The sequence below is a fragment of the Bufo bufo genome, chromosome 5 (genome assembly GCF_905171765.1).
Source record: "Bufo bufo chromosome 5, aBufBuf1.1, whole genome shotgun sequence".
Taxonomy (NCBI): Eukaryota; Metazoa; Chordata; class Amphibia; order Anura; family Bufonidae; genus Bufo; species Bufo bufo.
In genome coordinates this window covers 172275362-172300038 of record NC_053393.1, presented here as the reverse complement: position 1 = coordinate 172300038, position 24677 = coordinate 172275362, and the positions used below count along the sequence as shown (strand labels likewise).

At 42.3% G+C, this 24677-nt stretch overlaps 1 protein-coding gene across 1 annotated transcript in view; it reads right to left on the bottom strand.

The window, feature by feature from the left end:
* Nucleotides 1-24677, bottom strand: part of PTPRM (protein tyrosine phosphatase receptor type M) — an 855321-nt gene that overhangs the window by 572192 nt on the left and 258452 nt on the right. The window contains 1 exon segment of the mRNA XM_040434446.1: nucleotides 122-200. Coding sequence (XP_040290380.1) covers nucleotides 122-200 — 79 coding nt within the window.

Below are 24677 nucleotides of genomic sequence, written 5' to 3'. Positions count from 1 at the left end.
GCCATGATTCACTATTTCATCTCTGGAACTGCCTTTATGCTACAAAAGTCTCAAGAATTCTTTAACTCATATATAGAAATAGATATATATCTTCATTAATGATACAAATAGAATTACTCACCACAAGGATGTCTTAGGACTTTTACTTCATCTATTGCTATGTATCCATGTTGATCAAATGCAATCACTTCAAAATAAACCTGTAAAATTACAACAGGGTGTTAAACTCATCAGTTCATACATTAGAATATTGTAAAATAAAAAGATAATTGTAGTTTAATTACTGCAGATGTCAGAAGATCAAATGGAATTGAGTAAAAATGTACTTATAATGTAAAAGCAGAATAATCACAATTGATTCACCCATTAATTATCAGATTTCTATCAGATGATGATAACTTTTTACAATGCCTACACAGGCTCTTAGCCACCCACTATGAAGGCAACACAGCTCTATTAGTGGGAATTACTGGGAGTCTCAGTGGTTGCCTACTTACCTATCAGGGAGTAATGGCTTTTGCCACTAACACATGCGGTCTTGCATTTTTTGTTAATTTCCACATCATATTGCTTATCCATGCCTAAAATTTAGATCTGAAGATGGCCATATACATGGAAGAAGACCTGTCACCTCTCCTGACACGTCTGTTTTAGTAACTACTTCCAATCCCAATGTAATAACAATTCTGGAGAATCTATTCTTATGGCTCTATGTTGTAACATTCCTGTATTATTTGTACTAGAAGTTTATAAATGAACTAGCTTTGCTGCGGTATATTTTATCCATTTCATGTTTGTGCATGTCGTTAAAAGATATCAACACTATCCACTATGACAGTGACATCTACAGCACCCGGCCCCCAAAACAGTGACCTCCACAGACCTCCAACCCTTAACACTGACCCCCCTGCCACAGTGCCCCGTCCCTTAAAATTGGACCTCCACAGCAGCTCACCCCTTAACTTTGACCTTTATAGCAGCCTTCCCCTTTAACAGTGAGTTTCACAGCACACCAGCCCCTTGACAGTGACTCTTACAGAAAGATGCCCCTTAACTCTGACCTCCATAGCGGACCATCTCAAACGGTGACCTCCACAGCAGCCTTACCCTAGGGTGGCCAGAGGTCCAGTTTTTGGCCGGACAGTCCGGCTTTCAGACTCCCTGTCCTCCGTCTGGAGCAGGGCCAGCACGGATATAAGGATGTCCTTTTGAACAGTTCACTCTCAGACAGCAGCACTGTGCTGTCTGAGTGTGAGCTGTAGGGAGAAAGTCACCATCCCTCCCACCCCTGCAGCTGACAGAAGTTGATTTTCAACTTCATTATTTCAATCTCTGTCGGCTGAGGAGTGGGAGGGGGCATGGCCTAACCAGATCAGGGCATGGCTTAGAGGGACCTAGAAGTTGAATTTTAACTTCATTTTTTTCAATTCCTGTCGGCTGAGGAGTGGGAGGGGCCGTGGCCTAACCAGATCGGGGGCATGTGGTTTTGAACTGCTCATTCTAAGACAGCAGCACTATGCTGTCTGAGTGTGAGCTGCAGGGAGAAAGTCACCCTGCCTCCCACCCCTGCAGCTGACAGAAGTAAATTTTTACCTTCATTTTTTCAATCCTTGTCGGCTGAGGAGTGGGAGGTAGTGTGGCCTAACCGGATCAGGGGCGTGGTTTAGCAGGACCTGGGGGCGTGGTTTTAAATTCGTCTTTTAAGGGTGGACACATTGTGACAGGGGGCGTGTCTGGAATTCTTCCTGCAAGAGTGACACCCCTCTGGGCACCTTATTGGCTCATTTGCATACCAAATAAACTGGATTTTCAGAGGATAAAAACATCTATTGCTGGAACAAAGGCACATCTTAAAATAAAGTACTAAGTGCTATTAGGCCATGCCTTTACTTCAATAGCGATTATCCTGGTGACAGATTTCCTTTAAAGCTCACCTAAAGCAGTGAAGACAAATGGCTGGGTTGTTATGGAAACCTGGAGTAAAACTGTGTATGTGGAGGCTAACGGCCTGTGAGCTTCTATTGGCTGATTAGGGTCATGTGACCAAACATCTATTGGCTAATGCATTTTTTTGGGAATATCTCAGGAACAGTACGTCCTAGAGAGCTGAGACCTGGTCTAAAACCTTTCCGGACACCTGATGTACCTGTGTGCCAAATTTCGTGATTGTAAATGCGATGGTGCGGATTCCTTTAGCGGACATACATACACACACACACATACACTCAGCTTTATGTACAGTGAGGAACAGAAGTATTTGAACATCCTGCGATTTTGCAAGTTTTCCCACTTTGAAATCATTGAGGGGTCTGAAATTCACATTGTAGGTGCATTCCCACGCAGAGACAGAATAAATAAAAAAAAAATCAGGAAATCACATTGTATGATTTTTAAAGAATTTATTTGTCTTGCACTGCTGAACATAAATATTTGAACACCTGAGAAAATCAGTGTTAATATTTGGTACAGAAGCCTTTGTTTGCAATTACAGAGGTCAAACGTTTCCTGTAGTTCTTGACCAGGTTTGCACACACTGCAACAGGGATTTTGGCCCACTCCTCCACACAGATCTCCTCTAGAACTGTCAGGTTTCGGGGCTGTCGCTGAGCAACACAGAGTTTCAGCTCCCTCCAAAGATGTTCTATTGGATTTAGGTCTGGAGACTGGCTAGGCCACTCCAGAACCTTGATATGCTTCTTACGGAGACACTCCTTGGTTATCCTGGCTGTGTGCTTCGGGTCATTGTCATGTTGGAAGACCCAGCCACGATCCATGCTCTGACTGAGGGAAGGAGGTTGTTGCTCAAAATCTCACAATAAAAGGCCGCATTCATCCTCTCCTTAATACAGTGCAGTCGTCCTGTCCCCTTCGCAGAAAAGCACCCCCAAAGCATAATGTTACCACCCCCATGCTTCACAGTAGGGATGGTGTTCTTGGGATGCAACTCATCCTTTTCCCTCCAAACACAATGAGTGAAGTTTAGACCAAAAAGTTCTACTTTGGTCTCATCTGACCACATGACTTTCTCCCATGCCTCCTCTGGATCATCCAGATGGTCATTGGCAAACTTCAGACAGGCCTGGACATGTGATGACTTGAGCAGGGGAACCTTCCGTGAAATGCATGATTTGAAACCATGACGGCGCAGTGTTCTACCGACAGTGACCTTTGAAACTGTGGTCCCAGCTCTCTTCAGGTCATTGACCAGGTCCTCCCTTGTAGTTCTGGGCTGATGTCTCACCTTTCTTATCATCAGTGTCACCCCACAAGGTGAGATCTTGCATGGAGCCCCAGTACGACGGAGACTGACTATTTTCACCAAGCTGCTTGGCAATTGCCCCATAGCCCTTTCCAGCCGTGTGGAGGTCCACAATTTTGTCTCTGGTGTTTTTTGACAGCTCTTTGGTCTTGCCCATGGTGGTAGTTGGCGTCTGACTGACTGTGGGGTGGACAGGTGTCTTTAAAGAGCTGAGACAGTTGCTACTAAGTAAGATTAATGAGTGGAGTAGGGGTGGACTTTTAAAAAGGCACAGTAACAGGTCTTTGAGAGCCAGAATTCTTGCTGTTTCTCAGGTGTTCAAATACTTATGTTCAGCAGTGCAAGACAAATAAATTCTTTAAAAACACGTCTTACCTAGGGTTGTCACGATACAAAAATTTTGACTCTATTTTGATACCATAAAAAAGTTTTGCGATACTCGATACCACGTGAAAAAAATAAAACACCAAAAAAGCTGCGTGCATTCCACATTTTATGGAGCGTCTGGACCATAACAGTCCTAACCTAATTTTTGTTGGGACAAGGTGACAAAAAAATAGCAAATTGCACGGTTTTTGTTTTTTTCTGTTACGGTGTTCACCGCATAGGAGATATTTTTAAATATTTTAATAGTTCACACTTTTTCGGGCGTGGCGATATGTCATTTTTTTATTGTTTATATATTTTATATGTAAAATTGGGCAAGGGGGTGATTTAAACTTAGTATTTTGTTAATACCTATTTACCCCCTTAGGGGCTAGAACCTGGGGTCTTTTCATCACTTGTCCTATTCACTCTGATAGAGCTCTATCAGGGTGAATAGGACATTACGCTCTCCCTGCTGCTGTGTGCACACAACAGCATGGAGCTGACTATGGCAGCCAGGACTTCAATAGCATCCTGGCTGCCATGGTAACCGATCGGAGCCCCAGGCTTACACTGCTGGGGCTCCGATCAGAACTGCCACTGCCACCAATGATAATACTTGGGGGATGGGGGGGGGGGGTTGTTCATTGGTGCACCACCAATGAATATCGTGTATGCGGGACCTTTCATTACGATAAAAAATCTAAACTAAAGTATGCTGACATGGAGAGCGGCGCCCAGGGATCTCCCTGCACTTACTATTATCCCTGGGCGCCCCTCCGTTCTCCCGGTATAGGCTCCGGTATCTTGAGATTTTCGGCTCAACCAGGAGGAGCCTACTCTTGGAATTGGTATTGCATGGGCAATGCAAGTAGTTACTACAACAGACATGTCAGGTGATAGGTCCTCTTTAAGGTGCATAGCATGTGACAGGGCCTCTTTAAGATGTATAGCGTGTGACAGGCCCTCTTTAAGGTGTATAGCATGTGACAGGCCCTCTTTAAGATGTATAGCGTGTGACAGGCCCTCTTTAAGGTGTATAGCATGTGACAGGCCCTCTTTAAGGTGTATAGCATGCAACAGGTCCTCTTTAAGATGTATAGCATGTGACAGGGCCTCTAAGATGTACAGCATGTGACAGGGCCTCTAAGTTTTGTAGCATGTGACAGGGCCTCTTTACGGTGTATAGCGTGTGACAGGGCCTCTGTAAGGTGTATAGCATGTGACAGGGCCTCTGTAAGGTGTATAGCGTGTGACAGGGCCTCTGTAAGGTGTATAGCATGTGACAGGGCCGCTTTAAAGGTGTACAGCATGTGACAGGGCCTCTGTAAGGTGTATAGCATGAGACAGGGCCTCTGTAAGGTGTATAGCATGTGACAGGGCCTCTTTAAGGTGTACAGCATGTGACAGGGCCTCTGTGAGGTGTATAGCATGTGACAGGGCCTCTTTAAAGGTGTACAGCATGTGACAGGGCCTCTTTAAGGTGTACAGCATGTGACAGGGCCTCTTTAAGGTGTAGAGCATGTGACAGGGCCTCTTTAAGGTGTATAGCATGTGACAGGGCTTCTTTAAGGTGTAGGGCATGTGACAGGGCCTCTGTAAGGTGTAGAGCATGTGACAGGGCCTCTGTAAGGTGTATAGCATGTGACAGGGCCTCTTTAAGGTGTATAGCATGTGACAGGGCCTCTTTAAGGTGTATAGCATGTGACAGGGCCTCTTCAAGGTGTATAGCATGTGACAGGGCCTCTGTAAGGTGTATAGCATGTGACAGGGCCTCTTTAAGGTGTAGAGCATGTGACAGGGCTTCTTTAAGGTGTAGAGCATGTGACAGGGCCTCTTTAAGGTGTAGAGCATGTGACAGGGCTTTTTTAAGGTGTAGAGCATGTGACAGGGCCTCTTTAAACAGCTAACCATTGGGCTGAGAACTATTCCTGCTGGCACCATCAGTCCTGCCAAGTGTATATATGTATAGACTGCTGCCAAACGAGGACTGTCCCTTCTGTCCCCCCACATTTCCCTTTGGGGGAGAGTCAGGACATCTCCATGCACATTAAATTAGACCAGTTCTGTTGAAATCCTTTGACTTTTATTTAAAGCATATGACCACCTTTTCCAGCATAAGATGTGTTGACGTTTATGGTTGCTTTGCTAAAAATGTGGTATATGAAAATATATCTGTATATTTGAACTATTTGTATTTAAGAATAGCTATAAAAAAAAAACTCATTAAACACAATGCAACTATATCAGTCTATTACAAAAATGTTCCACTCCCAGCATTGACTCCATATAAAGGGACTGGCCTAGTTAACTACTAAAGCATTGACAGCAATGAGCTGTCACAACAGGGGTCTTACGAGCAACTCTGTGACAGTCTAATGGAGGGGAAGCTAGCAGGCTAGGTAATAATGCTTTCTGCTCTGTTTGTCTTTAAAATAAAAAAAAGGAAAATAACTCGGCAAGTTTGCCAAGTATCCACTAGTGAAAGCCCAGGGAGAAGGGAATAGTGTCTGGGGGTTTCACTGTAAGGAGAAACTGGTTGTACAGATGCATTTAATCATCAATTAATTATTGTGAACAAAATTAAAACCTCCCAGCACTCAAGGCCTCATCCAGTTACTTTACCAGTATCTGGAATATTCAATGCTCCATCTGCTCGTTACAGAACAAGTCAGATATGCATATCCCAGCTGCCTACAGGGGATCAATGGCATGGGGTGTAGCTGGGATGTGATCTTCTATCACACCAGACATTAGCATTATAGATTATACTGTAGGACTAGCTTCTTTTCTCATGACCCAAACATGGAAGTAAAACATATGGCTTCAGCAAGGTTGTGGTCACTGAAGTCTAGCACTCGCCAGCCAGTACACGCTGTAATTCTGTTATAATACAGTGCTCCTTCAAGATACAATATTAATTGGTTCCAGGATGACCATTGTATGTTGAAACCATTGTAAGTTGAGTAATCGGTTCCAAAGCCCCAAAATTGCATCTAAAATAAGAGAAAATAAAGATTTAAGAAAAATAAGCAGATAACTAAGGCCCCTTTAACACGGGCGAGAATTCCGCGCGGATGCAATGTGTGAGGTGAACGCATTGCACCCGCACTGAATCTGGACCCATTCACTTCAATGGGTCTGTGTACATGAGCAGTGATTTTCACGCATCACTTTTGCGTTGTGTGAAAATCACAGCAAGCTCTATAGTGTGCGTTTTTCACACAACGCTGGCCCCATAGAAGTAAATGCAGCTGCATGAAAATCGCAAGCATCCGCAAGAAAGTGCGGATGCGGTGTGATTTTCATGCATGGTTGCTAGGAAACGATCGGGATGGGGACCCGATCTTTATTATTTTCCCTTATAACATGGTTATAAGGGAAAATAATAGCATTCTTAATACAGAATGCTTAGTAAAATGTCCATTGAGGGGTTAAAAATAATAAAAAAATTAACTCACCACATCCACTTGATCACGTAGAGGATCTCCTCTTCTTTCTACTTTCTTCAGGACCTGGCTAAAGGACCTTTGATGACGTCACTGCGCTCATCACATGGTCCATCACCAATCGCGCATTTTCCTGCAATGCACCGGCATCTTGTCCGGCTCTCACACGCAACGCCCGTGTGAAAGAGGCCTAAGAGAGATAAAACCAGTCCTTACATACACCAGTCAGGAATAGCTGCTAACTAGCAACTAATACAGCTATTTTACCATAGAAGTGGCCTTGATTGGTTGGGTCTGAGTCTGAGGCATTGTACAGTCGTGGCCAAAAGTTTTGAGAATTAGATAAATATTGGAAATTTGAAAAGGTGCTGCTTAAGTTTTTATAATAGAAATTTTCATATACTCCAGAATGTTATGAAGAGTGATCAGATGAATTGCATAGTCCTTCTTTGCCATGAAAATTAACTTAATCCCAAAAAAAACCTTTCCACTGCATTTCATTGCTGTCATTAAAGGACCTGCTGAGATCATTTCAGTAATCGTCTTGTTAACTCAGGTGAGAATGTTGACGAGCACAAGGCTGGAGATCATTATGTCAGGCTGATTGGGTTAAAATGGCAGACTTGACATGTTAAAAGGAGGGTGATGCTTGAAATCATTGTTCTTCCATTGTTAACCATGGTGACCTGCAAAGAAACGCGTGCAGCCATCAGTGCGTTGCATAAAAATGGCTTCACAGGAAAGGATATTGTGGCTACTAAGATTGCACCTCAATCAACAATTTATAGGATCATCAAGAACTTCAAGGAAAGAGGTTCAATTCTTGTTAAGAAGGCTTCAGGGCGTCCAAGAAAGTCCAGCAAGCGCCAGGATTGTCTCCTAAAGAGGATTCAGCTGCGGGATCGGAGTGCCACCAGTGCAGAGCATGCTCAGGAATGGCAGCAGGCAGGTGTGAGCACATCTGCACGCACAGTGAGGCGAAGACTTTTGGAAGATGGCCTGGTGTCAAGAAGGGCAGAAAAGAAGCCACTTCTCTCCAAAAAAAACACCAGGGACAGATTGATCTTCTGCAGAAAGTTTGGTGAAAGGACTGCCGAGGACTGGGGCAAAGTCATATTCTCCGATGAAGCCTCTTTCCGATTGTTTGGGGCATCTGGAAAGAGGCTTGTCCGGAGAAGAAAAAGTGAGCGCTACCATCAGTCCTGTGTCATGCCAACAGTAAAGCATCCTAAGACCATTCATGTGTGGGGTTGCTTCTCATCCAAGGGAGTGGGCTCACTCACAATTTTGCCCAAAAACACAGCCATGAATAAAGAATGGTACCTCCAACAGCAACTTCTTCCAACAATCCAACAACAGTTTGGTGAAGAACAATGCATTTTCCAGCACGATGGAGCACCGTGCCATAAGGCAAAAGTGATAACCAAGTGGCTCGGGGACCAAAACGTTGACATTTTGGGTCCATGGCCTGGAAACTCCCCAGATCTTAATCCCATTGAGAACTTGTGGTCAATCCTCAAGAGGCGGGTGGACAAACAAAAACCCACTAATTCTGACAAACTCCAAGAAGTGATTATGAAAGAATGGGTTGCTATCAGTCAGGAATTGGCCCAGTCGAATTGCAGAGGTCCTGAAAAAGAAGGGCCAACATTGCAAATACTGGCTCTTTGCATAAATGTCATGTAATTGTCGATAAAAGCCTTTAAAACTTATGAAGTGCGTGTAATTATATTTCACTACATCACAGAAACAACTGAAACAAAGATCTAAAAGCAGTTTAGCAGCAAACCTTGTGAAAACTAATATTTGTGTCATTCTCAAAACTTTTGGCCATGACTGTATGTTGAGTCTAGTTTCAACTTACGACGGGTCAGAAATGACCATTGTATGTTTTATCCTGAGGCCATTGTATCTTGAGGGATCACTGTATTGCAAGAATCTGGCTAATACATTCTTGTGTGATACAGTTCTGGGATAGGGATACAACAGACTTTGTATCACTCAGTACAAAAAAAACATTTTGAAATTGCTATCCATAAGAATGAACTGAGTATCTTTAAATCTCTTTAAAATCGCTTCAGTCAAGCGAGTGGCTAGCAATTTCTTTTCTCTCTCTTTTTTTTTAATCACTATATCCTGGGATTTCTGAGTGACTTTACTAGTAGGAGCTACTTTTCTCTTTCAGTCTCTTGGAAATCGCCTGTTAAAAGATTTGATGACTCTATAAAAAAAAGTCGGCAACAAAATGTGGAAGTGCAACAGTAGATTGTACGACTGCTCACATACAATTATGCTAACAGCTGAATCACACCCAGATATTCTGGCACCAGTAAATGTATATATTGTGGGGGGTTAGCTCTTCTCCGGGGTCATTCCACAGATACAGGACACCAGGTTTCAGGACACCAGGTTTTAGGTCCAAACATTGCATTTATTGTGCAAAACAAACATAATACAAAACAAATACCTGCCCGGCTGGGCTCTAACTAAACATAGTGCAGAATCCCTGACTCACCTATAGAGTGCTGTTCAGACACGGTAATAACATGCGGCTTTCTCAGCTAGCCCAGAAGACTCCAGGCTGTAGCAACCGCAAGTCCCTTTGGGGGATTGTGGTCCAGCAGTCCTCCCGACTCTGACCTTGTGGCCCTTGTACCGCAGGCGTCACTACGTCCCCCAAATTCCAGGCTGTCACTTAGCCTCGTGGTCCCTCAGCCTAGCCCAGCTGAGGCCACACAGACAGAGCCTCCAGTCCTCTGTCTACAGGTAACACACTCCCCCCTTGCTGATACTCTGGGAGGTGCTTTATGCCAGGCTGATTACATCCAGCTTGTCTCATCTGTGGTGGAACAGGGGTGTGGACCGCACTAGCCACCCCTTCCTTGCCTCCAACCTGCGTGAGACCTGTCACTGTCTCACAATATATACACTGCTCAAAAAAATAAAGGGAACAAAGATCTGAATTAATTAAATATTCTTCTGAAATACTTTGTTCTTTACATAGTTGGATGTGCTGACAACAAAATCATACAAAAATTAAAAAATGGAAATCAAATTTTTCAACCCATGGAGGTCTGGATTTGGAGTCACACTCAAAATTAAAGTGGAAAAACACACTACAGGCTGATCCAACTTTGATGTAATGTCCTTAAAACAAGTCAAAATGAGGCTCAGTAGTGTGTGTGGCCTCCACGTGCCTGTATGACCTCCCTACAACGCCTGTGCATGCTCCTGATGAGGTGGCGGACGGTCTCCTGAGGGATCTCCTCCCAGACCTGGACTAAAGCATCTGCCAACTCCTGGACAGTCTGTGGTGCAATGTGACGTTGGTGGATAGAGCAAGACATGATGTCCCAGATGTGCTCAATTGGATTCAGGTCTGGGGAACGGGCGGGCCAGTCCATAGCATCAATGCCTTCGTCTTGCAGGAACTGCTGACACCTCCAGCCACATGAGGTCTAGCATTGTCTTGCATTAGGAGGAACCCAGGGCCAACCGCACCAGCATATGGTCTCACAAGGGGTCTGAGGATCTCATCTCGGTACCTAATGGCAGTCAGGCTACCTCTGGCGAGCACATGGAGGGCTGTGCGGCCCTCCAAAGAAATGCCACCCCACACCATTACTGACCCAATGCCAAACCGGTCATGCTGGAGGATGTTGCAGGCAGCAGAACGTTCTCCACGGCGTCTCCAGACTCTGTCACGTCTGTCACATGTGCTCAGTGTGAACCTGCTTTCATCTGTGAAGAGCAAAGGGCGCCAGTGGCGAATTTGCCAATCTTGGTGTTCTCTGGCAAATGCCAAACGTCCTGCACGGTGTTGGGCTGTAAGCACAACCCCCACCTGTGGACGTCGGGCCCTCATATCACCCTCATGTAGTCTGTTTCTGACCATTTGAGCAGACACATGAACATTTGTGGCCTGCTGGAGGTCATTTTGCAGGGCTCTGGCAGTGCTCCTCCTGTTCCTCCTTGCACAAAGGCGAAGGTAGCGGTCCTGCTGCTGGGTTGTTGCCCTCCTACGGCCTCCTCCACGTCTCCTGATGTATTGGCCTGTCTCCTGGTAGCGCCTCCATGCTCTGGACACCACGCTGACAGACACAGCAAACCTTCTTGCCACAGCTCGCATTGATGTGCCATTCTGGATAAGCTGCACTACCTGAGCCACTTGTGTGGGTTGTAGACTCCGTCTCATGCTACCACTAGAGTGAAAGCACCGCCAGCATTCAAAAGTGACCAAAACATCAGCCAGGAAGCATAGGAACTGAGAAGTGGTCTGTGGTCACCACCTGCAGAACCACTCCTTTATTGGGGGTGTCTTGCTAATTGCCTATAATTTCCACCTGTTGTCTATCCCATTTGCACAACAGCATGTGAAATTGATTGTCTCGCAGTGTTGCTTCCTAAGTGGACAGTTTGATTTCACAGAAGTGTGATTGACTTGGAGTTACATTGTGTTGTTTAAGTGTTCCCTTTATTTTTTTGAGCAGTGTATATATATATATATATATATATATATATATATACACACACACACACACACACACTCATTCACAAAAAAGATAAAGCACCAACACCAATTAATTGTGAGAACTGAATGTAGTAAGTGATTACAATATCACAGCAACATTAAGTTTATTGGGAAAACTGGGTACAATTGAAAGGAAGCTTGTTGAGCTGCCACCTCTGACCTCGATACAAGATGATGAGCATGAAGGCATAAATGTTGTGTATGACGTCCTATAGCACATTTGCTCACAGAAGTTGCAGTTGGCTCTGTAGGTACTACACACTTGTAGGTTGCTGAAGCTGACGTTCCTGCTGATCCAATAAATGTCTTATTGGAAATAAATCTGGTGATCCGGTAGACCAAGGAAGTGTTACGATCTTGCGGAGAGGGAGACATTCCTGGGAAACTCTTGCTGTGTGTGGGTGAGCATTATCCTGCTGAAAAATACCAGCTGGAAGCCCTACTATGAGAGGCAACACATGTGGCCGCAAGAGGTCCTGCACATATTGCTGAGCTGTTAGTGTCCTTTGTATCACTAGTGACCAATTTGAAGTGAGTGACTGTCGTACGTGATGGCTCCCCAGATCATCACCCCAGCAATTGAGGCAGTGATTGCTCCACCAAAGGCAGGATTGAACCGCTCACCAGCAGGCCTCCATACCTGAAACAGACCGTCTTTGGATCACAAACAGAACTTAGGTTAATCTCTAAAGATGATACGGAATTAGTCAGTAGCAGAACAGCTTTCTCCTTCATGACAGCACTATAAATGAATTTCACAGTGGCTGTTTGTCAATAGCAGGAAATGTAATGGGTGCTTTCACACAAAACTTCCTCCTGCTAAGTGCCTGGAAATGGCCCACGCAGAAACAGGGGTGTGTAATGAAGGTGCCATCTATATCTCAATGGTGGACAACAAAACTGTGGGAGCTGCTCGTGCTCATCGGTAGATCGAGTGGGTCTGGGGTGTCAGCAACCTGTTCATTGTGTGTGCGCACCCTCATGTAACCACTACTCCCAAAACCTCCTAAAAGCTAGATCTGAAGGGCCTAGATCAGGGTTTCTCAACTCCGGTCCTCAGGACCCACCTACCGGTCAGAATTTGAGAATATCCCACAGAATGAATACCTGTGATAAGTCCTGATGCATGGACACTAATTATATCACCTGCTCAATACTAAGGAAATCCTGAAAACATGACCCGGTAGGTGGGTCCCGAGTACCGAAGTTGAGAAACCCTGGCCTAGATGGTGGGCAGCTCATCAAAACAACCATCCTGCTTCTATCATTGCCGTGATGTGCCCCCTCTCAAAATGTGTCAACTGGCCAAAATATCTTCAAGTGTGTTGTACTGTAGAGGGATTTCTAGAAATCAACAATCTCGCATTAAGAGGTACACCACCAAAAAGTAGCATCTGAGAGCCCTTTTACAAGGCAGAAGCATCTTTGGGCACTCTTGTAGCAAGACACAGATTGTGTCTTTAATTTATTTAAAATGATGACAGCTGTGGCATTCATTTCTGAATGTCACCAATATCATGTGCCATTTTCTTAGGTAAATATGTCTTTCAATCTTAATATGAATGCACTAAAAGCTTTTTTAAGTCTAGGAAATGTCAAATCTCATTTGCTTTTAAAAATGAAAATAATCCACTTCTTTGCTCCATGGAAAATGGACTGATCAGAAACTTGCAATAGAACAGCTCTTAATTGTAACACAATGGTCACTACACCTAAGTCTTTATGTAATCTTAAAGATGGGTTGGGTTCTGTATTTTGGTCACCTATCAGCCACCTTTTAGCTCAACTAAACTAGTTATGTAACCAAACGGGAAGACTACACAGGTTATTGCCTTGAGGTTTTAGGATAGTGCTACACGTACAATTAGGAGCTAAAACCAAGAGCTGCCTCCAAAGGGTATTCCTATCCTATAAGGTGGTGGAGTATCGCTAGGAATAGCATCACTTTATGATTGGTGGGGTTTGACCAATTTTGAGAATGCAGGAGCCACATAAATGTTTGCATTACTCTTTCTCTAATGCAAAAGTATTTTTTTTTTTCAAAACCGGTCATCCCATGCCAATCATTTCTGACAATTCCAGGCCACTCATCCAAAAGAGGCTTCTGTTAGGTGCACATCCCTTTAGACGGCACTTCAATTTTGTGTTTTAAATATGTATTTCTTTACCTCTTGCAGGAAAGCATCAACATGAATTGCAGTAAACATATCAGCAATGTTTTTGGTCTACATTGGATGACCCATTTCTCAAGCTATGATAGAAAATATAATATACATTTATAATATACAATATTGTATATAATCATAATATATATCCTTATTAACTACATTAACAAACTTAAAAGTCTCATTCACACGTCAGTGTTTTCCATCAGTGATTTTGAGCCAAAACCAGGTGTCGCTCTAAACATATTATAGGAGAAGATCTTTCCCTTAGGCCTAGTTCACACGAACGTATGGCTTTTATAGTTTTTTGCGGTCCGTGTTTCACGGATCCGTTTTTGAGTTCCGTTGTGTTTCCGTTTCCGTTCTGTTTTTCCGTTCCGTTTTATAGTATGGCATATACAGTATACAGTAATTACATCGAAAAAATTGGGCAGGGCATAACATTTTCAATAGATGGTTCCGCAAAAAACGAAACGGATACGGAAGACATACGGATGCGGATACGGACCCATTGACTTGAATGGAGCCACGGAACGTGATTTGCGGGCAATAATAGGACATGGGATATACAAGGATATGGTGGCTCACTCCGTTTATAGCTATGGGTTGGGTGCTGCTAAGCCTAAAATGACTCACCCAGTCATAAAAAGGTAAAAATTTAAAAGATAGAAAGGCTGAGCACTCTCCACCTGGGCCAAACAGAGATACGGACAAAAATAGGTAACGGTGACAATATTTATTACACCTAATGCAGATTCAACAGTTTAAAATATACAATGCTAAAACAATAACAGCTAGTTAATCATAAAACAAATATAAAGAAATCAATAATTTACAAAGTAAAAGACGCATCAATACATCTAATATATATAAATAGATATAAGCTGTGCTTTTCAGAGATGATAGGTGCTAAAATGTCTACAATGGCATAAAAAACTTTTAGGAATAAATATTATCGATAAAAGTTCGAAATGATGAAAAATCGATAAAATGCTATCCGATATAGTGCTCAGTGTTTTTTCAAATAATTATCTAGACAAAGTTCATATTTGATAATTTCAATTCGATAATATAGACATATACGGCATATGTTCACTGAATGAGATACACCTCTCAATACAGTTTAATTACCGTCTGACTTGAGCACATAGTGGCGTCCCATGTGGCTCACAATGTCGGATCCGGCGGTACCTGATTATAGTTGATCGATTGGAGCGATTCGGGTAGTTCTGTGGTCCCCAATATGAACGGTCTCCAAAGGTCTTCACCAGCTTTTTCAGATCTGGGAGATGTATAGGAATCAGGACCCAGTTTGTTTAGATCGAGGTGTTCGCTCTATGGTCGAGGTGTTCGCTCTATGTTGAAAGGTCGAAGATTCGACAGAGTGAAAATCCAATTCCAAGATGTAGGGGTCAAATACGTTGTCATCAGCTGATGTGCGGGTCTTGCAGTAACCAAATGTGTTTCGGGGTCTTTTCCTCCACTAAGGAAGGGGCCAGGAAAAGACCCCGAAAAAACACTGAGCACTATATCGGCGAACATTTTATTGATTTTTCATTATTTCGAACTTTTATCGATAATATTTATTCCTAAAAGTTTTTTATGCCATTGTAGACATTTTAGCACCTATCATCTCTGAAAAGCACAGCTTATATCTATTTATATATATATTAGATGTATTGATGCGTCTTTTACTTTGTAAATTATTGATTTCTTTATATTTGTTTTATGATTAACGAGCTGTTATTGTTTTAGCATTGTATATTTTAAACTGTTGAATCTGCATTAGGTGTAATAAATATTGTCACCATTACCTATTTTTGTCCGTATCTCTGTTTGGCCTAGCTGGAGAGTGCTCAGCCTTTCTACCTCTTAAATAATAGGACATGTTCTATCTTTCAAAGGAACGGAAAAACGGAAATACGGAAACGGAATGCTTATGGAACACATTCCGTTTTTAATGCGGAACCATTGAAATGAATGGTTCCATATACGGAACACAAAAAAATGGCCCGTACACTCGCAAAAAAAAACGATCGTGTGAACTAGGCCTTATACCTTATTTCTGTGGAGGCTCCACTCGTGGTTTTGGCTCATAATCACTGATGGAAATAACTGACCAAAACACTGACGTGTGAATGAGGCTTTATAAAGAGACACAAAGATATCAGGCAGTGGTAGCATACATGCCAATCATTTTTAAATGCCTAAAATTAAAAAAGGGAAAAGTAAAGAAAAAAATCTCTATTACACATTACACTTCCCAGGGTAGCTCACTATACAATTTGAAATAATACTAAATGGGTTGACTGATAGAAATGGAATACTTTCCATTTCTGTTAATCATTCATTGACTTAACCCTTTCTACCCCGGGCCAGTTTTCACCTTCCTGCACAGGCTTTTATTTGCAAATCCAACATGCGTCACTTTATGTGGAAATAAATTTAAAACGCTTTTACTTATCCAGGCTATTCTAAGATTGTTTTTTCGTCACATAGTGACATATTGTACTTCATGACAGAGTAAAAAAAAAACATTTTTATTTATAAAAAAATACTAAATTCACCCAAAAATTGGAAAAATTAGCAAATTTCCAAATTTCAATTTCTCTACTTTTATAATAGATAGTAATAACTCCAAAAATAGTTAGTACTTTACATTCGTGATATGTCTACTTCATGTTTGGATCATTTTGTAAATGCGGTTTTATTTTTTGGGGACGTTAGAAGGCTTAGAAGTAAATATCCAAAATCCTGCAAAAAATCTGCAAAATTTCAAATAATCCACTTTTTAAGGACCAGTTCAGGTCTGAAGTCACTTTGTGAGGCTTACATAATAGAAACCACACATAAATGGCCCCATTTTAGAAACTACAACCCTCAAGGTATTTAAAAATGATTTTACAAACTTTCTTAACCCTTTAGGTGTTCCACAAGAATCAATGGAAAATGGAGATGAAATTTCCGAATTAAATTTTTTGGGCAGATTTTCCATTTTAATCAATTTTTTCCTCTAACAAAGCAAGTGTTAACAGCCAAACAAAACTCAATATTTATTGCCCCGATTCTGTAGTTTACAGAAACACACTATATGTGGTCGTAAACTGCTGTACGGGCACACAGCATTGCGCAGTAGAAAAGGAACGCCATATGGTTTTTGGAAGGCAGATTTCACTGGGAAAATTTTAAGCTGCCATGTCACATTGGAAAAACTCCTGATGCACCCCTAGAGTAGAAACTCCAAAAAATATTTTGGAAACTACGGGGTAAGGTGGCAGTTTTGTTGGTACTATTTTAGGGTACATAAGATTTTTGGTTGCTCTATACTACACTTTTTGTAGCGGTTTTGGCACCGTTTTTTATTTTTTGTTATTTACAGTGTTCATCTGACAGGTTAGATCATGTGGTATTTTTATAGAGCAGGTTGTTACAGACGCGACAATACCAATTTTTTTTAGTTGTTTGTTTCATATTTACATAAAGCATTTTTGAAAAAAATATTTTTTTTAGTGTCTCCATATTCTAAAAGTCATAGATTTTTTAATATTTTGGGCGACTTCCTTATGTAGGGGCTCATTTTTTCTGGCATGAGATGATGGTTTGATTGGTACTATTTTAGGGTGCATATGACTTTTTGATCGCTTGGTATTACACTTTCTGTGATGTAAGGTGACAAAAAATAGCTTTTTTGACACACTTTTTATTTTATTTTTTACGGTGTTCACCTGAGGGGTTAGTTCATGTAAAATTTTTATACAGCAGGTTCTTACAGGCGCAGCGATACCCAATAGGTATACATTTTTTATTTATTTAAGTTTTGCACAATAACAGTATTTTTGAAACAAAAAAAATCATGTTTTAGTGTCTCCATAGTCTGAGAGCCATAGTTTTTTTTGTTTTTTGGGTGATTGTCTTAGGTAGGGGCTCATTTTTTGGGGGATGAGGTGACTGTTAGATTGGTACTATTTTGGGGGGCATATGCCTTTTTGGTAGCTTGGTATTGCACTTTTAGTGATGTAAGGTGACAAAAAAAATGTTTTTTTAAGCACAGTTTTTAATTAAATTTTTTTGACGATATTGACCTAACCATTCAGGTGATGTGATATTTTTATAGAGCCGGTCGATACGGACGTGGTGATACCCAATATGTCCACTTTTCTTTTTTTCCCTATTTTTTTTTACAATTTTGTCCCTTTATTTTGGGAAAAGGACGCTTTTTTTATTTAATTTTTTTTACTTGAAACGTAATTTTTTTGTTCCACTCTGGGACTTCAACTTTTGGGGGTCTGATCCCCTTTACAATGCTTCTGTATTGTGATGCATTGGCTGTAAGTGTATTACCAGAGTAAGGGCTTGTTCACGCAAATTGTGGTCCACAATGCAAGGGCACCATCCGTGGGGCAGGCACAATGGGATCGCAGACCCATTCACTTGAATGGGTCTGCGATCCCTCCGTTCCACAAAAGATATATATATCTTTTCGCGGTGCGGAGGCACGGAAAGGAACCCCAGAAAGCACTCCGTAGTGCTTCAATAGTGTTCTGTTCCGTTCTTTAGTTCCGCATCTCCGGATTTGCGGACCAATTGAAATGAATGGGTCCGTATACGTGATGCGGAATGCACACGGAACGGTGCCCGTGTATTGCGGATCCGCAAATGCGGTCCGCAATACGGCAACGGGCATCACATGTTCGTGTGAACGAGCCCTAATACACTTACAGCCTGCTTCCTGTGAGATCCAGGGGGCTGGGACAGAGCTGACCGCGGCACATCAAGGGTTAATGCGTCGGCATCTGTGTTTTCACATAAAGCAGGGGTCCAGCTTTCAGTGAGTGCCGGGCCCCTGCTGCTGTTTGGGCGGGCGCAGCTCCTGCACCCGTCTGATTACCGCTCAGTAATAGTAAGGCGCTGGGCGGCAAGTCACGTCCTGCTGCGCCGTACTATTACGGCGCTGGTTGGGAAGGGGTTCAATAAAAAATTATAATTAAAAAAACTGCTTTCCGCCACATTTCCGTTATTATTATAAGGAAAAAAGCGCTTTTTTTTCTCATCAAAAATAACGGAAACCTGATGGAACAGACACAAACTGAGCACAACTGATGCTCAGCACAACTTATTTAAACAAATGGGGATTAAAGTCAAACCATTTTCCTCAGATGGACAAGTGCTATGTTAACTAGGGTTGTCACGATACCAAAATTGTGATTCGATTTTGATACCATAAAAAAGTATTGCGATACTCGATACCACGCGAAAAAAATAAAACACCAAAAAAAGCTGCGTGCATTTCACATTTTGTGGAACATCCAAACCATAATAGAACAGTCCAATCCTATTTTTTGGGGGGACAAGGAGACAAAAAAATGCCGAATCGTGCGGTTTTTATTTATCTATTTTCTGTTACGGCGTTCACCGCATAGGAGATATTTTTTTATATTTTAATAGTTCGCACTTTTTCAGGCGTGGCGATATGTAATATGTTTATTTATTTATTGTTTATATATTTTATATGTAAAATTGGGAAAGGGGGTGATTTAAACTTAATATTTAGGTGTTTGTTTATTTTAACCTTCTTTTTTTTTTTTACTTTTTATTTAATAACTATTAGCCCCCTTAGGGGCTAGAACTTGGGATCTTTTCATCCCTTGTCCTATTCACCCTAATAGAGCTCTATTAGGGTGAATAGGACTTCACACTTTCCCTGCTGCCCTTTGCATAGTACACACAGCAGCAGGGAGATAACCATGGCAGCCAGGGCTGCTTCAGTAGCGTCCTGGCTGCCATGGCAACCGATCAGAGCCCCAGGATTACACTGCTGCGGCTAAATCACAACTGCAACTGCCACCAATGATTATAATACTGAAGGGGTTGGGGAGCACTGCGCCACCAATGAAGATGAGTAACCTTTTAATACAAATACAGGAGGCGGGTGCCGGCGGCAGAAACACATAGCCGGCACCCTACCTTTATGACAAGGTGCTGTGATCCGCGGCAGTTAACCCCTCAGGTGCCACACCTAGGGGTTAACTGCTGCGGATCGCAGCGCCCTGTCATAAAGGCCGGGTGTTCGCTATGTGATTCTGCCGCCGGCACCCACCTCCTGTATTTGAATTAATGGGTTAGTTATCATCATTGGTGGCGCAGTAGCCACAGCCCCCCCCCTCCTCCTCCTGTCTCTCCCCTCATTGGTGGAAGCAGCAGCACAGGGGGGAGGGACGGAGAGATTCCTTCTCCGCTGTGCTGAAGAGGAGAACATGGAGCTCGCTGAGAGCAGTACGCGCCATGTTCTCTGATATTAGGCTGTGCAGTAGCGCTACTGCACAGCCTAGTATCGATAAATGTCAAATCCCGGTATCGAATCAATACCGGCACAAAAGTATTGATTGGGTAGCAATAACTCGATACCTGGGGCAACCCTAATGTGAACAAGCCGTAAGTGGTATTATCATGTATGGTCACAAGTAAAACCATTGGCATATATTTCGCTCAAGGACGAGGAACTTCAAACTATGCATCTGGCGCCAGAAACTAGTTTTGTCGTGACACTTTATAACACAATAGATACCATGAGATAAGCTGAAATATGAAGCTAACATGCCTAATAATAAATATTTTTTTTAGGTATGTTAATCCAATTTAAATGTGGAGGAACATTAATCAATGAGTAAATAAAATGTCAGATGTCACAAGCAGAGCAGGAAGTCCTGTGTACAGGAGTATATTAAATTGATGCTGGTTGCAAATGTCTGCAATACCCCCAGCTTAGATTCCATTTTCGGTGCTTACACATTTAAGAGGTCTTGAAAGAAAAATGACAGTCATTAGAGTGGCATTCTAATGCGGTTACACTAAAACAACGCTGACACTTCCAATATATCTCTGGAGAGAAAATGTGTGACTTAAAACAGTGCCGCGTTTTCCATCATTCATGCTCCATGTCTTTTCCGGCTTGCCAAATGATATTTTTATTCTATCCTCATCCTTGCACCTTTTATTATACCAGACTTGACTTCACCAGGTACAAGAAAAATGAGATAGAAAATTAAGAGACAGAAATATTTATTGAGGGCAATTTAACTAAAAAGTATACTTTTTTCCTCAAAAGGGAAGCATTTATTAAACAGGAATATTCAGCATTTAGTAAAACCAAAGACTTCAAAAGACAGCTGGAATCAACATCCTATTTTATGAACGATTAATTCAATGAAATATGATTCAGGTTTCCTATTCTTCTGCTTTCTAGTGATTCCAAAAAATTTAACTACTTGTACTTTAACACCTTCCAGTAATGTAATGGTTAAAAACTACAAAGTAGATTCACAGCATCCCTATCTGGAGATGCTGATTCCATAACCCTACTGCTGGCTCTGCTTAGGCGTAGCACCCTGGTCTGATTGAGGCAGCTGCTATGTCTGTTAGGGTTGTCACGATACCAACATTTTGATTCGATTTCGATACCATAAAAAAGTATTGCGATACTCGATACCACGCGAAAAAAAAAAAATATGTTTTCGTTACGGTGTTCACCGCATAGAAGATATTTTTTAATATTTTAATGCTTTGCACTTTTTCGGGCATGGCTATATGTAATATGTTTATTTATTTATTGTTTATATATTTTATATGTAAAATTGGAAAAGGGGGTGATTTATACTTAATATTTATGTGTTCTTTAGTTTTTTTTTTACTTTTTATTTAATAACTATTAGCCCCCTTAGGGGCTAGAACTTGGGATCTTTTCATCCCTTGTCCTATTCACCCTAATAGAGCTCTATTAGGGTGAATAGGACTTCACACTCTCCCTGCTGCCCTGTGCATAGTACACACAGCAGCAGGGAGATTACCATGGCAGCCAGGGCTTCAGTAGTGTCCTGGCTGCAATGGTAACCGATCGAGCCCCAGGATTACACTGCTGGGGCTCCAATCAGAACTGCCACTGCACCACCAATGAATGAAGAGGAGGGGAGGGGACAATGTGGCCACTGCCACCAATGAATATAACAATGAGGGGGGGCGCCTGTGGCCACAGCACCACCAATGATTAAATTAGTTATAATACTGGACTGATAGGACTGCTGAGGAGGGGAGGGACTGTGGCCACTGCGCCACCAATGAATATAATTAACACATTATTTTAAGTGTAGGCAGCGGGTGCCGGCGGCGGTATCACATACCCAGCACCCGCCCTCTATAACATGGCTCTGTGATTCCCGGCAATTAACCCCTTAGGTGCGGCACCCGCTGCCTACACTTAAAATAATGTGTTAATTATATTCATTGGTGGCGCAGTGGCCACAGTCCCTCCCCTCCTCTGCAGTGCTATCAGTCCATTGGTGGCAGCAGCAGTAGTGGCACGGGGGGCTGGGATTGCCTCCTTCTCTCCTGTGCTGCTGAGGAGAACATGGCACGTGCTGAGAACAGCGCAGCAGCACAGCCTAGTATCGTTAAATAGTAAGACCCGGTATAATATCGATCCAGGTCTAAAAGTATCGATTGGGTATCGAAACTTCGATACCTGGTGCAATTCTAATGTCAGCAGGCCTGTTCTCCGTGTCACTGGGAAGCCCAGTAAAATAGTATATCAAATGATCATGTCCTTCAAAGCTCTTTTCTGATGTTTTAATATAAAATGTCTTCATCAGGAAATTCACTGTTAAACCAGGCACAAAGCCTTGTAAGGCTGACTCGGCTGAATGTAATGATACCTTTCACTTACTGACCCGTTGCTTCATTCTGGAGAGCTTGTAATCCGTATATGAATGAACAGTTAAGTGCACTGAGGGCGGCTCAAGCCACTATGTGCACCTTTGCTCCTCCTGCTTCCTCTACCAGCCCTTCCCCCTCCTTTATAGATTGACAGGTCCAGGTTCCTGCACAGGCATCTCACTTCAAGTAGGAGAGGAAGGGGCTGGCAGAGAAAGCAGGAGGAGTAGGGTTGCAGAGAGAGGCTTGGGCCTGCCCTCAATGCACTTCGCAGCCTATTTTCATATATATTTTAAGGGCATTTTCTGTAAGGATTGCAATGTAAGGATTTTCTATACTTACATTCATCTAAGCTAGCCCTACAAGACATTGAGCCTGGTTTAACAGTGAGTTTCTTGTGACAGACACAAGGAACACAAGTAAAAATAAACGCAAAGAGGAGAAGAACGTACATTAAAAACAAAGCTATGGTGTATTTTGCGATGTCTTCCAACCTTTAACCTGTCTCTTCCTGTGCTGATGCAATAGTTATTATTTATCACATATATATATCAGCTCAACAACCATGTGAAAGTGGTGCTTGACTTCCTTGGCACTTGCCTAGGCTGAGCGCCTCTTTGAAAGATGCTTTACAGGAGGTTATTCATCAGACATGTGCCAAACAGGAAGCCGTGAATCAACGTACCACAGCAATGATCCTCCCCGCATCACTGAAGAGCAAAATTAGCTTCCATCCTCACAACTTTCCACAGCAGTTTGTGCTGGACATGCTGAATCATAACCCATCCAACCAGGAGCTTAAGGCAACATGAGGCTTTCCAACAGTAATGGACAGATTGTTCCTGCTCTAAAAGAACGAAGTCCGAAGAACTGAATGCAGCAAGTATGGGGCTTCCACACAAATCAATATATTGTATGTGGCTCAATGCATCCAATAAAACGGTGGTTGATTGAGGCACCAAATATAAGGCTTCGGTTTCTGATCAAATACTCCTTGAAAGTCCGAATAGAGATCCTGTTTACTCGGAATATATGGAAATAATACCTTCCATAATTATTACTCATAGACTACAAGACATGGAAGCCATGAGTCTTTGCAGCAGGGATCGACAAGCAACCAACGCAGAAAGGATGGCCACTAAGGTTACAGTGGAAGGAAGCAGATCCCTGCCATGAAAAACGATATGACAAGGAATATGTCACCACTTCCATCATGACTCTTGAAAACAGAGGATGTATCACTCCCCGTAGGATACAGCACTTGTCAGAGCCAAGTCAAACATTTCATTTTTGTCTTTAGTCTTTAATCCCAGCAGATATACAGTTGGTCAGCAGCAATGGCATAGCTATACCTTAGGCTTCCAATGTTTCAGTAGAGACTTTTGGGTCTTTTTCATAATACCGCACTATAACTTTATCTATCAGTCAAGGGTAGCTGCAAAAAGAGGGAAGAAAAGTGGGGTGCAGAAGCTCCAGAGGTTACTGACTGAAAGTATTGACAGATTCCAAAAATCAAGCAGCACTCCAAGATTGGTGATAAAAAGATGATGGCTGCCTTATTTACCCATGTGCAAAGTTCCATACAGCTGGAAGGAGTGCTAATGTATCTATCTGTTTATCTATCTATCTCTCTATTAATTATCTCTCTATTATCTATCTATCTGTTTATCGATCTATATCTCTATTATTTATCTATCTCTCTATTATCTAACTATCTATCTATCTATCTATCTCTATCTCTCTATTATCTATCTATCTATACATTTAGATGTTTTATCAGGTAACAGGGATAAGTAGTTTAAATGGTATCTGTCAGCAGATTTGTAGCTATGAAACTGGCTGACCTGTTGCATAGGCATTTTGTTCATATGTGCTCGCATTGCTGAGAAAAATAAGGGTTTCTAGGAGCAAAGGGGGCGTTTCTGTTACACCTAGAGGCTCAGCTCTCTCTGCAACTGCAGTGCCCTCTGCACTTTGATTGACAGGACCAGGCAGGAAGTGAAGATGGTGCGGCAGTTGTAGAGAGCTGAGCCTCTAGGTGTAACAGCAATGCCCCTGTTGCTCCTAGTGGCTCCTATTATCTATATATAATCTATCTATCTAGTACAGTGATGGCTAACCTCCGGCACTCCAGCTGTGGAAAAACTACGTCTCCCAGCATGCTTCATTCATTTCTATGGAGTTCTGAGAATAGCCAAGCAATC